The sequence below is a fragment of the Eubalaena glacialis genome, chromosome 6 (genome assembly GCF_028564815.1).
Source record: "Eubalaena glacialis isolate mEubGla1 chromosome 6, mEubGla1.1.hap2.+ XY, whole genome shotgun sequence".
Lineage (NCBI taxonomy): Eukaryota > Metazoa > Chordata > Mammalia > Artiodactyla > Balaenidae > Eubalaena > Eubalaena glacialis.
Window position 1 is genome coordinate 134,189,982 of NC_083721.1, and position 14,071 is coordinate 134,204,052.

General features: G+C 54.2%; 1 protein-coding gene across 1 annotated transcript in view; it reads left to right on the forward strand.

The window, feature by feature from the left end:
* SLCO2A1 (solute carrier organic anion transporter family member 2A1) overlaps window positions 1-10,472 on the forward strand; it is a 78,038-nt gene extending 67,566 nt beyond the window's left edge. The window contains exons 11-14 of the mRNA XM_061194652.1: window positions 1,486-1,649; window positions 4,953-5,017; window positions 7,526-7,649; window positions 8,483-10,472. Coding sequence (XP_061050635.1) covers window positions 1,486-1,649; window positions 4,953-5,017; window positions 7,526-7,649; window positions 8,483-8,603 — 474 coding nt within the window. The 3' untranslated portion in view covers window positions 8,604-10,472. The remainder of the gene's footprint in view (window positions 1-1,485; window positions 1,650-4,952; window positions 5,018-7,525; window positions 7,650-8,482) is intronic.
* The last annotated feature ends 3,599 nt before the right edge of the window (window positions 10,473-14,071 follow it).

Consider the following 14,071-nt stretch of genomic DNA (forward strand, 5'->3'; position numbering starts at 1 on the left):
AATGCACAAGGGAGTTTTAGAAAGTAACCCATGCCATGAAGAGACTTAATGGGACAGAGAATGCCTGGGGGCCTCCCTGAGGAGGTGACATTAGAACTGAACCACCAGAAGAAGAAAACGCTATGAAGACCTGGGAGTGAAGCGAACAGAATGCAACTGCAAGGCCCCAGGGCATGAATGAGCTGGCGCAGGAGAAAAGAGAGAAGGCCAGGGCTGCCACGGATTGAGGAGAAGTGTCACACCCTGCTCGGCCAGGGAGCAGGCAGGGGTCAGGTTAGGATTTGGATGTTCTTTTTCCTAAGAGCACTGGGAAGTCTTTGCAGTTCCCCTGAGGATGCCCTAAGGAAAGGATGCATCTTATTCCTTTAAGCCTGTGTGGAGGGCACAGGCAAGGCTAGACCTATTTACCATCCTCCCCTGAGAGGACAGGACAAGGCTGCTTCCACAGCCAGCTCTGCGGGCAGAGGAGCGTGGTTCTCAGGCAGCAGGAGGACAAAGAACTTGGACAAGATGCTCTCTCAGTTGCTTTCTAGTCGGAGGAGCCTGTGGTGGCTTCTGTGGTTTTCTTATCTTTATTTACTTACCTCTGACTCATCTATTTCCAGAAATAATCTTGACAGGTTTCCAATAACAGCACAAGCACATCAAGACCAAAATCCATTAGCATAATATCAAGAAAAAATAGCAAATTATAAGGAAAAGTTTCTATGTTTAAAAAAATCCAGACTGAGGGAGGTAGCAGCAACACTGCATATAACTTAATTATGAGCTTCCTAGTAGCCAAAGTAAAAAGGGTACATAGTTCCAATGCCTAGTAGAAGGATCTTGGCCCTATAACTACTTTGACACTTACAGTAATTGGACCATAGGCTGGTCTATCAGACAATGTGAGAGAAAAGGTGAAGGCCACCTGACAGGCAGTGCCCACCAAGGAGAGCTGTACAACAGTGTTGAGCCGTATGGATTCGCAGACTTGAGACAGAGACCTTTGCAGACAGGAAGAATTCCTCTCAGGCAGAAAGTACAGTAGATTCCTCTGGGTTCCCACTGCTATCTCCTCCTATTTTTATCTTTCTTTAACGTCCCTGCAGTAAACACACAAACAGCAAAAACAGCAAAAACAGCAACCCACAAAACCACTGCTGCTCCAGAGGAGGGCCCTCCCAGGCCCCGGTCCCCACTGGGTGGGCCGTGCCTGGCAGTGGAATCCTACATATCCGGACGCGGGTGTAACTGCGGGAAGAGCCCAGCCCACGCTGGACAACTGGTTTTGGTGAAGATGGTTTCTGTTGCCCAAATAGTGGTCAGAGGCAGGATCCATGGGGCACCTGAAACCCCCACCTGGTCTCCTGTCCAACCTCTGCATCCAGCATCACCAGCTCCCCAGGGAGGGCAGAGGAGCGAGAGCTGGAGCAGGCGTTTAAAGTATGCGGAGTCGAAATAATAACAGCAGGTTTCCCCCATTCTCCTCCCTCTCCTTCCAAGACCTACTTGAACTGCAGCTGCGTGAGAGGAGGATCCGCTTCAGCAAAGACGGGCCCATGCCCCATCCCCTGCGCGCACTTCCTGCTCCCGGCCATCTTCCTCATCTCCTTTGTGGCGCTCATAGCCTGCACCTCCCACAACCCTCTCTACATGATGGTGCTGCGGTGAGTGCGCCTCTCCTTCCCCATGCTTCCCTCACTTCGTGCCCAGCTGCCCCCTTCTCAGCTCTCCTGCCTTTCGTGCCCCTCAGAGTCCTTGGACGTTCTTGGGGTGATACAGGGAGATAATGCTGGTGCGCCAGTGGCGGAGGCTTCTGTGCCGGGCCTGTTGGGAGTCCCTAGCGGCAGCCTCACTCCGTGTCTCACGGGGTCCCTGTGCCTCCATCCCGCACAGGGACCTGACGGCTGAGCCACGTGACCAAGCCAGGCTGCCTGACTGCACGCCTGTAGATTCACTTATCTTCAAGTCCTAAAAGAACTGAGAGGACGGAGGAGAATTCAGTTGGATACATAAAATCGGGGAAGGAAAATGAGGAAAGTTCCAGAGACAGAATGAGGGCCACGGAAAGGATGGAAATGAGAAAAGCGCAGTGTGCTAGGAGCCAGGTCAGAAGGGAGGGGCCAGCCAGGTGAGAGGGGAGGACAGAGGTATCCTGTTACAGCAGCACTGAGGTGCCCCTGAGGTGTGGACAGGGAATGACCTCCCTTCACCTCACCCTCGGCGAAGGAGAAAATAAGGTTTCAACGAAGTGGGCATAATTCACCCCCTGCCTGCCTCCCTCATGTCCTCATCCATCTGGCAAGCAGAGAGGGAAAAACACAGGATCTGGAAGCCCGGGGCCAGGGTCAAAGGCCCACTTCTGCCACGTACTGGCTGAAAGTCCTTGGGTGTTGCCCACCTCACCGAGTCTCAGTTTCCTTGCAGATGAAAGGGGGTTAATGATATTGACCTCGAAGGATTGGTGTCAGGGTTATGTGGTAAATTGCTTTGTAAATACAAGGTGCTCTGCATATTGGTTAATTATCACTATTGACCAAATTATTGTTACCGCTATTACTATTATCAGCTAGCTAGGTGGCAATGACCTAGTTTCCCCAGAAGACTAGGAGATGAGGAAGGGTCTGGGATTTTACCTTATTTACAAGTTAGTTTGCAAACTACCAAGCTCCTGTTTCTCTTACTCTTCCACAAGGATGCTGGCAGAGGCCGGGAGACTCCTGGGTCAAAGCCAAAGGACTTTGCTGCTCACAGCACAGCAAGCAGTGTGAACCTCATGTTGCATCATTTATCCATGCCCCCCAAGTCCTGCTGGGTGACGTGGAGGGGCTCAGGTGTATGTTTCACCTGCAGTGGGTGTAGGTCACAGCTAAGGAACACTGAGCTTGGGAGAGCCACTGCTTATATAGACCAAGCCTACTGCTGGTCTAGAGATTTTACCTCATGCTTCAAGGTTGCTCGTTGCAGCCACAACCCTGGGAAATGGCCCACGAAGCGAACAGTCAGTACCTTGCATTCTTAGCATACTCCGCAGGACTGTGTAGGGATGCTCAGAGCACATTGCCTCCCAACACCACCCTCTCCTCCACTGCTCCCCATCCGTGCATTCCAAGTACCCGTGCTTTCACCCAAGGCCCCTGAGTGGGCTTTCCTTCTTGCACCCCAAGTCAGATGGACCATGGTGGACCCAGTGATCCTGAGAAAGGTGTGTGGGTGGCCATGACGAGGAGAGGGAATAGGATAAGGAAGTCCCTGAGCAGCGGAGAAGGGCATCCCTGTTAGATCACCTCCCAGAGGACTGTCAAGCCCCAGGGATGGGGAAGTAGTGGAGGCAAAGCACCATTTCAACCACAGGGTGGGCTTTTCTAGAAAATCTCTGGTCAGGGGCTGGAGTGAAATTGGACAAGAGGCCCCAGTATCCCAAAATGATTTAAAGATAAATCCCACTGGGAAAGATGAAAGAATGGATGCTGTGTAGTATGGAGAAGGTGAGGCTTAAAGATGGCATTGCAGGTGACCCAAACCTTATTTGTATCAGTCGTGGCCTCCAGCCAGGCATGGAAATACAGGCTGGGAGTAAAGGTTTGCCGAAAATGTATCAGGAAAGAGAGGTCAGAGAGCCAGTGTTAATTCAGGGCTGAAGGGGCAGAGAGTACAAGGAACTCAAAATCTCTATCAGAAGCCGAATTGGGGTTCCCAAGTCCCATTTAGCTGAGAATCCAGGGGAGTCTGCCCAGGGATAAGGACCAAGACACGGAAGCATCTATTATGGATTGGACCACTGAAGGGATCTGTGGGCAATAAAGGGAGTGTCCATGAGATTGAGATTTGAGGCACTTCCCACTTGGGGGATCCCAGTGGGTGCCTCCCCACTGCTTCACCCCAGTGGGTATTCTGAGAAGCTGAAAGAAGGTCCCTTTCCAGTTTGCTAGCAGAAGTATGGAGGTAAAACAAAACGTGTGCAGAGATCTGGGGATTACTTCTGAGTTCCCTCCCTTGCTGGCCCCTCAGCCCCCGAATGCTTTCCCCCAACCAGCTCCCACTCAGGAGTGTGTGCACTCAGGGCACAGGGAAGCCTGGTGCCCCAGCTGGCCCGCCCCTGGCTCCCCACCTCGTGGAAGGACGTGTCCTCCCTCTGCTCCACGCCCAGCAGGGATGACAGGGCCTGGCAGTACCTCCTCCAGACAGCCTCCCTCCTCTCTCGCTGAACCTCCTTCCTCAGCCAAGCACTTTTCTCCTCTTGAGGGAAGAAGGGTGGGGGCAGGACTGGCTGCATAATTTGCAGGACCCAGTGCAAAATGGAAATGCAAGGCTCCTGGTTCCAAAATTATTAAGAATTTCAAGGCAGCCACAGCAGAGCACGAAAGCAAACACGGGACCTTTCTGAGGGTGGGGCCCTGTGAGGCCACACAGGGCGCATGCCCACGAAGCCGGCCCAAAGTAGAGGATTCTTTTAGTTGCACACAGGAGCCGACAGCCCTGGGGCGTTAATTACACTTTGTATCAGGGCTGTCTTCTATTGCTGTAAACACCACAGGAGCTGTTCAGACCTGCGGCCATAAATACAGCCTTCAGTATCCTCTCCGCTGCCAGATGCTCTGCCCTTTGCTTCTTGAAGGGGGCTCTGGGCAGCCCAGAAAATCACAGAGACCAGTGGTTCTCAAACCTGAGTGTGCACAGAATCTCTTGGGGGGCTTCTTACAACACAGATCGCTGGGCCCCATCCCCAGAGTGTCTGACTCTTCTTCTGAGGCGAGGCCTGAGAATCTGCCTTTCTAACAAGTTCCCAGGGTGATGCTGCTGGTCCAGTGACCATGCTTTGAGGACCACTGAGAGGAGCTCGGGGCCCAGGTGAACCCAGTCAGGCCACGTGAGGGCAGGTTCCAATGTGCCCTGAGGCTGGCTGCCCCAGTGGAGGGAAGGCATAGCCCTGAGTCCTCCCATGGCTGATTTCCTGTTTGCCTTTTCAGCGTGGTGAACCAGGAGGAAAAGTCATTTGCCATCGGAGTACAGTTCTTGCTGATGCGTCTGCTGGGTAAGTGTCAGAGATGCCCCCTTCCTCGTGGCCCTAGATGAAGGGGAATCAGAGGGCTGTGGGGTGCAGGGTGGGGACGGGGAAAGCCCCATCTCATCTCTGTCGTAAAGAGAAGCTGTACACAGTCAACACAACAGTAAATGCCAAATCCCACATGGGCGGTTTCCCCATCACTTGAGGTTAGGAAAGATTCCATCTATGGCATTAACACCAAATGAAATTACGTAAGAAAAAGGAAAAGTGGGTGCAGCTGAGAATGCCTAATAGAACATTGAAGGCAGGTATTTTTTCATCTCTCTCCAAGAATTCTCTGTAGAAACAAAACCTCGTGCTCCTGTCCCAACCAGAACAGCAGCGGAGCCCAGCCCTGGCTTCCTTTCCATTTGACAAAATCCACTCCTCCTACCTCTGTTCGGCAAAGTGGGGCCCTCTACCGGCCAACCCTGCCTGCTCTCGAGCAGCCCAGAACCCAGGAGGAAGGGAACTGTGCCCAGTGGTCAGGACTGGCTACAGGAGGACGAGCTGCCTGCAGGCGTCAGGGAACACCCAGCTTGCCCTGCAGGTCCTTTCCCAGACTGCTCACGCTGGACTGTCCCTTCTGGACACCTCCAGGCACGAGATAAACACAGGGCACTAATATGGAGACCCTTGCAGTGAAGGTACACTAAGTAAAGGGACCGATTCCAGGACGGATTTACACTGAGTAAAGGGACCAGATAAAAGGACAGATTTATTGAGGACCCGGGGGTATGCACTGCAGCGGGGAATACGGTGACTGCAGTGAAGGGACTTCATTTGTGATCAAGGTGCACTTTCTGACCTTAAACGCTGAAATCCCTGCAGAGCCCATGGTGCATTATTACCCGGGAGTCTGATCTGCACTTCACCCCGTAGCAGCTTCCATGATCACGCTGGGGTGTGTGGGTGATGTCTCTCCTGGGCCTGCTGAGCAGGGGGCCCTCTCCGACCAAATCTGGGTGAGGTGTGGGATGATGAGGAGTGAACCAGTTTTTTCGGTGGGATTTCTCGGTCTCTGGCCACTTGCTCCTCTCGCCCCAGAAGCCCCCCTTCAGACTCTGTTCCTCTGGCCTATATTACAAGCACAAAGGACACAGGACACTGGGATCTATCCTGTCCTGGTGGCAGAGGTATGGTCGTCACCACAGTGCCTTTCCATTTATAATTTATCATTTATAACTTGCTCTGAAACCTCCACTGGGAAGGAAACCTTACATTCCGTCCAGCCCAACAGCAGCCAGGATGGGCTCTGGAGAGTCCTGCCCTGCTTCTTCCAGCCACCGTGAAAACAGCCCCTCTCCTGAGGCTCAAAGCACCTGCTGCCTTTGTTTTTTCATTTGAGCTCAGATAATTCAATGTGGCCACCACAGATAGAAAACCCAGGCTGGAGGGATCCATTCATCACCTGAGAAGGCAATTCCACCCTGGGTAGAAAAAAGGACTTGGCAAGTTTCAAATTACCCACTGGGACTTGGTTGAAAATTTTTCTGGACTTTATTTCTATTCAGGGAACATCATTCAGGTAGGTCAGTCCTTGTGTCCAGTTTCCATCCCCTGTTCACCTGGAGATTTGGGAGCCAGCAGGTCTGAATAGAGAGGCTGGTTCTTGAAGGTTCCCAACTCTGGGCAGAGCCACAAGCAGAAGATTGCCTTTTTCTTTCCTCCAGAAGCAGCTTCCCACGGGGCCCAAAACAGAGTCTGAGAGGCAGTTCAGAGTGGTTCTGAGAATGGGGTGGCCTGGCCCAGATGTGGGTCCAGCCAAGCCCTTCCCCAGTCCAGTGACTGCCTAGAACTGTAGCTAAGGATGCGGGGCTCATCCGAATATTCAGCAGCCGTAGGGCGTGGCCCCTGCTGGACCAGTTCTCACCACTCAGCTGTGGGGAAGTTCAGGGGGCCTGGGAGGTTCTGAGCAGCCAGGGTGTTGGGGGACTGCTGGGGGTCTGCTGGGGGTGTTGTCTAACCCAGCAGGGCAGCTTCGTGTAGTGGAAGAATGTGGGATCTGAACCTCCAAAAACTAGGGTGCAAAGTCCAGCCCTAACCCCCCTTGCCTATGCAAAGGTGAGCCAGCCAAGCCCACCTTCCTTCCCGTTAAAATGAGGACACCCACCCACCTCCGGGCTGCTGTGAGGACCCGAGGAGTTGGTGTCCTCAAGAGCCTCCTGCCACCCAGTGGAGCCTAGCAATCCCAAGTGTGGGAACTATGGTATCTGTCTGAGCAGGCCCACGGTGACATCTGTGACTCACTCTGCCCTGGAAGGATGGCTCAGGCCCCTTTTCTCTTCTAAGCCTCTGGTGAAAGTGTAATTCAGGCTTCACGGAAAGCTCTTCTGCTTTCCAAAGTCACTGTGGTTCCCAGGGTGGGTCAGAGCCGTGCTCATGCCCGTGAGCCGTGCAGGGGCACTTGGGGGCTCGCTCCCCACCCTGCCAGGCGCCTCTGCTGGCAGCTGCACGTGACCTGAGCTCTCTGAACTCTCTTCCCACTGATGCCAGCCTGGCTGCCATCTCCAGCCCTCTACGGCCTCACCATCGACTACTCCTGCATCCGCTGGGGCGCGCAGTGCTCTGGAAGGCGAGGGGCCTGCATCTACTATGACAACGACGCCCTCCGAGACAGGTGAGGGCCCGCACGACGTGCCAGGCCCCAGGCCCAAGCAGAGGCCGTCATCTGCTCTGGTGGCAACTGTGAGGCTCTCAGGCCTCCGAGGGAGAGGGCAGGAGGGGAGCTGCCTTGGGCAGGGAGCGGGGCCACCGGTGACCAGCATTTCAGGGCTCACAGAGAGCCGTCCAAGACTCAGGGGCTGCTCTGATGTGGCCCCCGTTCTGCGGTCCCCACTGGCCCTCGGCGGGCGGGAACAGCAGCAGAAAGAGGTTTTTCAAAGGGAGAGGCCGTGGCTGTGGGATGATGATGCCAGGCCAGCCTCCCACTGCTCAGAAAGAGGTGGCCCATCACGGCTCCTGGCAGAGGCCAAGGGCAGGCGGCACCCAGCTGCAGCACCACAGAGTTCGGCTCCTCTTCCAGCCACCTCACCTGCTGCCTCATCCCACAGACAGAAACAGCAGGGAGAGTGGGCTTCAGGGGGCAGGACGGGATCTGGAAATGGCGTGGGAGTGGTATAGAAGGCCTGGAGAGGGGCAGACCAAGAGGGCAGCGGGAAGGTGCCCCCTCCTGGCTGTGCTGGGCAGCAGGACCCTCCAGGCGGCTGGGTCTGCAGTGTTTCTCTGGCCCTCCAGTGGGCGCCAGGGCAGGGACGAGGAGCACTGGACTGGGAGTCCCACATCCACTCCCTGGGAGGCTTGTGGTCTTGGGGATAAAAGGAATGAGGAGAGCGGCCCCACCTGGGTGGGCCCGGATCCTTCCCTGAGTGGTGAGGACACATGGCCCGGGCCACTGGGATGCTGGCCACAGAGCCTCCACACCCCTCACGGGTCCTGTCTCCTGCCCCACAGGTACCTGGGCCTGCAGGTGGGCTACAAGGCTCTGGGCACGCTGCTGCTCGTCTACATCAGCTGGCGGGTGAAGAAAAACAAGGAGTACAACGTGCAGGAGAAGGCCGCCAGCCTCATCTGACAGGCGACCTCGCCGCCACCCTGCTCCCGAGAGCAGACCCTGCCCCACACCTGCCCACATTTACTAACGTTAACACGGCATCTCCTTTTCGTTTCTTAAATAAGAAAGAAAACCCCACCACCATTTGCCTTCCCTGTCCCCTCCTCCCAGAGCACCCCAGGGTCCCTTGGGGCCGCTGTGCACCTGGGTGGGGGGGGCACAGAGCTGGAGGGCTGGGTCTTCCCTGGCCCCTTGGGAGGGGCCCCCAGAGGCCCAGGCTCATCCTGCGCAGTAGGGATGCTCACTGAGGCAGCTCTGCCCCCCCAGCCCCATAGTGGGTGGTTTCCCAGGCGGAGAGACCTCTGGGTATCTGCCCAGAGGAAGAAGGGAGGGCTGAGCTCTTACTGGCCAGAACCAGGCTAGGGGAGGGGGAGGCTGGCTGCAGCCCCCTCTGCGTCCGGGTTCAGCACCAGCACAGAACACAGGAGGGGCCGGCTCCCTTCCCCTCAGATCCTCGCTTCCTGCCCCGAGAGGCCACTTTGGAAGCTGCCCCGTTGGGAAGTACGGCCAGCTGGTCCCCTCTCAGTTACCCACGCTCAGGCACCAGAGCTGGGACTGACACCCAAGGATGGGCCATCCAAATGCCGTTCACGTTAACTCTAGGCCCTTCCGTACACGGGTCTGTGCATGTTTATCTCTGTCTTTCTGGGGGTATATCTCGAACTAAGAATGCCACGCTGTGGTGAAGACCTGCGGCCGGCTGTGGATAGCCGTGATGCCCAGGCCCCACTCCACGGTGTGAGGACAGGGCTCGTCATCTCAGAGTGGCGGGAAGAACCCCTCCCCCACAAGCCTCCCCAGGCGCAGATGAGGTGGCTTCACACGGGCTCCCTCGTCTGGACTTTAGCCTGTGTGTCGCGGAGTAAAGAGAGGCCGTCGGGGATGTCCGCAAAACAGGTGATGAAGCCCAGGGAATGTCAAAAGCTGCCAGGCTGCTCGGCCATCTGAAGCCCACAAAGTAGAGGCCCGAGAGGTTGACTCTCCTGGTCCTGAACACGCTCATCAGCATTTTCTCAGCCTCTTCTCACCGCCTCCAGAGGGGTGGGCGCCTTCTCCGGACTTGGCCAAGAGGCGCTGCTGCTGTGGGTGCAGGTTCAGAGTCAGAAGCCAGCAAGGGAGGCCTTTCATCCACAAGTACTTTATTTATTGGAGACCGGCTTTGTGCAAGGCGGCGCTGGTGCATGGTTCTCCCTGAGCTTCCCCGCCCTCCATCTGCACTAAGGCCTCCTCCCAGAGTGGGCTCACTGGGCAGGGCTTGGGCTGCACAAGCAAGAACCCGGAGATTGTCAACAAGACCTTGACCGTCCACGCCCCATCGGACTGAGCCCGCTCCTGGCCTTTACCAAACAAGGAGCTGACTCGCCATGTCCTCTGGAGCAGCTGGACGTTGGTCGTGGCCACATGCAGATCTCTTGAGTGCCACTGCTCTTGGAAGACCCTTCCAGAAGCCACCCCCAGAAAGGCCTCATATGGTGGAATGTCAACAGCCACACTGCCATGGGACCGAAGTCTTTGTGAAAGCCACTGTCGCAGACAGTCTGATTCCAAAGCCACCAGCTCTATTTCCACAGATCTCACTCCGGAAGGGAGGCTCCATGCAGCCTCAGGGGCCAGTTTTGGCCCTTAAATGGTCCTGCTTGGAAAATGATTCCCTGCCACTAACCCTGGTCCTTCTCGCTGCCATTTAACCAAATTCTGAAGGCACTACCTTCAGCTGAGCTCATGAAGAATGAATGCCAACCTTCAGGTTCTGGAAGATGGTTGCCCTCCCAAGCCTTTTTTCTATTATGATATTGCTATTAATATATTATAATTCTGCTGTTGATATAATTTGGTCATGAATTTGTACTGTCATGTATATCTGCTAGAGAGCAGACAGAACCTATACCTTCTGGCCAGAGGAGTTGCCCCTGCCCCAACCCTTGGGGGCCCAAGGCCATGGGGATGGGAGGTGATGCCACTCTAACCCATCGTCCTGGTACAGAGCAGCAGCAGGTGCCTCTTGTCCCTACAGTGAAGCTCTGCAGGTGACTGTCAAGACCCCACAGTGCTGGGCTCTCAGGAGCCCTGATCCCTGCCCTTGAGTTTATATGCAGAAGTGGGGTTGGACACGGACAGCTAAGTCCATGACACAGAAGAGAACTAATATCATAATCATCACCAATCACTTGGTCACAGCCAGTACGACTGGCCCACAGCAAACCTGCCAGCTGGGACTATAATGGTGTCACCTTCATTTCACTTCTGGTGCAAAGCTTAACAGGCTTCCTTGAGTGTTGGACTCTCATAGAGTGTGTTGTTAAAATGCAGATTCCCAGCCCTCTCCACCCAGCCCCAGAGACCCTTTATATGGGGCTGAAGGGGGCCTGGGAGCAGCATTTTTAACTGGCCCCTCATGTGAGGCTGGTGCGGCTTGTTGTCAGACCCTGGGTGGTGGGTCATCAGAGCCTCAAGGATGCCCACTTATGCTTAGACCACTGAGAGACGGACCCACACTGGGCCTGTGGTCAGCTCAAAGTTGATGGGAGGAGGAAAAGGCTCCAATCAGGGGCTAGTGGGCATGGAAAACAATGCAAGACCCCACATTTATATTGGGTTCTACCAGTCCAAAGAGTGGAACTCTCCCTCTACAAGCTTGAGAGTGCAAAATGTGTCACTGTCATTTCTTCATATTGGTTGTGTCTGACTTCAGGCCCTCATGTTCCTGACTGGCTGGAAATTCAACCTCAACCAGCCTTGAGTTTGGCTCTCAGAGCCATCTGCACGTCCTTGGATCCTGCCACTGTGGGTCTTTGGTCCCTTCCCAGTCTGAGGCCCCCTAGAAGCCCTGCTTCTTCCCTGAGCCTGGAAACCCTGAAGAGGCCAGATCCCAAGACTAGGGTCCTGTGTATCCGCAATGATGCTCCCCGTCCCCACATCCAGTCCTAGGAAGCCCACCCCTCTGCTCCACTCCCTCTCCCAGCCCCTCAGGGGCTGAACGAAAAAACCAGGAAAGGAAGGGTATGCAGGAACCTTTTTATCCCATCCTTCCTTGAGCCTTCTTGGCACAGGAGAGGGAAAATGCAGTGAGAATTAAATGCCATATCTCCATAAATTATCCTTTGGCCCACAGCCCTTTGGGGTGATCCTTACCATAGCCCCATGCTGGAGGCCAGACTGGTCTTAAGGCTCCATTTGAAGATGAGGAATCTGAAACCAAGGAAGTGACCATGTAGTCAACTTTATGTAAATAATAACAGGCTGTCCAGCGCTCTCTGTCTGCTCCAGCTCCCCTACTGAGTCAGTCTGTTCCCTCGGAAGTTCACTAGCCCATGGGATGGAGGTGGGGGAATCTACTGAGGGCCAAGCAAGGTAGGTAATGGAGGTGGAGAGAACCAGGTAACATTTCACTTACCCACCTTCTATTCAAGTAATAAGAACGTTACAACTGTTCATTAACCAGGGCCGCGTCAGCCCTATAGCACCAGGAGTTAAAGGAGAGTCACGGAGAAAAGGGACAAAGAGGAAAAGGCTTTCAACAGAAAAGGCCTTGAGAGAGCTGCACACAGACAGACCTTCAAGGAGACACGCCCACCTGGTGACGGGTTAGCAGAGTCTCGCTTAGGAAACAAAGCCACGTTGTGATTTTCTCCAACTGCGTTCAAAGATGAAGAGATACAGTTAATCTGGGGGCTGAATCCAGTCACTATCAAATTAATATTAAAATATTATATTACAGATTCCCAGAGAGATTGACAGGGGCTGTGTCTGTGAGAGAGAGACAGAGACAGAGAGCAAGAAAGAGAGAAAGAAAATATAACAAAAACAAAAACTCTGAATCCAAGAGAGAAATACTATCTTTTACAACCACAAGAACTAAATACCTGGGAGAAATGTCCATCTCCTGCCAACAGCACAGAATTCATTATAACCTTTAATCAGAGATTAAATATGTAAACAGGTTGTGGGCAAGCCCTTGGCAAATTGTAAGTGAGAGAAAGTTTTTCTCCCAAGACACACCCTGCCCACTCACCCACTCATCCGCTCTCCACCCCACCCCTGCAGTGTCATTGCCGTGCCACACAGGGGTCACCACAGCTTGCTGAAGTCCCTGATCCCAGGCACCTGCTACAGCTTGATGACAATAACAGTAACTAAAATGTGCACAGATCTTTACAGTTCACAAAGCCATCCATTCATTTAACAAACTCCTCTAACTGGAAACTCAGTCAGGATAGGCTTGGCTGTGCTGGGTAACAAACCTCACCAATCTGTCACGTGACACAACAGGAGTTTACGTCTTAGTCCACTGTGGGTCTGGGTGACTCTCAGGGCAGTGGCCTCCAAGCGGTGGCTCAGTACCTCCATTTCATAACACACTGCCATGATGGATGAGGCAGGGCCAGGCAGTCCTCGAAGGTCTTGCACTGGTAAGTAAACGTTTTGGCCCAGAAGTAACATGCTTCACCTCTGCTCCCAGCCCCTTGACCAGAACTAGTCGGTGTCCCTGCCTAACTGCCACAGGGATGGGGAAAGATAATCCTTCTGTGAGCTCAGAAGACACAGAAAGCAGATATGGATAAGCGCTAGGCTCCTCCACCACTGGGGTGAGCCTGGATGGACGTAGGTGCTCACTGGGACACTTATGTCAAGTGCACCAGGTGTTGGGGGAGGGGGTACAGCAAAAAGAAGTTCTCCAAAGGAGGCAGCATCAGTACTGGGTCCCCAAAGGTGAGGAGATGATTTCCAGGCAAAGCTGAGCCCATAGGCAGTTTGCCGAGGAACAGGGAGGTGGGCCGGAAGGTTGGCTCAGAGGAAGCAGATGGAGTATTGGCAGAGGGAGATGCGGGGTCGGGGAAGGGTTCTCCTGAGATGGGAGAGACTTTCTGGGGCAAATGGCCAAAGGAACGGGGAGGCTGAGGAGCCAGAGAGAAGGGCCCTGAGGAGGAAGAGGGGGTGAGCCAATCCTCTGTGGAGGAATCTCACCCAGAGCTTCCACCAGCCCTGAAAGGCCAGTACAACTAGTTCTATCCTACAAATGGAGAAAACGAGGCCCTCCCAGTTGTAACTTGTGTCTTCATTTATTCACTTAGTACCTGATGTAGATGAGGACAAAAGATGATACACACATGATCCCTAACCTCCAGGGTCACATAATTAGGAGCAAGAATTAGGTACAAGTGCTGAGAGCTCATTCGGCTGAGAGATCAGAGTAGGGGCTTGATCCATCCTTGCAGGATGGGCTGGATTTCAAGAGACCCCAAGGTTTAGGAAAAGACATTCCAGGCAGAGATCAGGAAGCAGGAAAACCTGTGGGAGTTCTGAGAACTCACTGGACACAGGGTGCATGAAGGAGAGCAGGGGTCATCTCTGGAAAGGCAGTCGTGTCTGGGCTTAGCGGTTCCTGGAGGGTTTTGAGGGCGGCCAGGAGTGGTGGGGCCCCCTCTTCC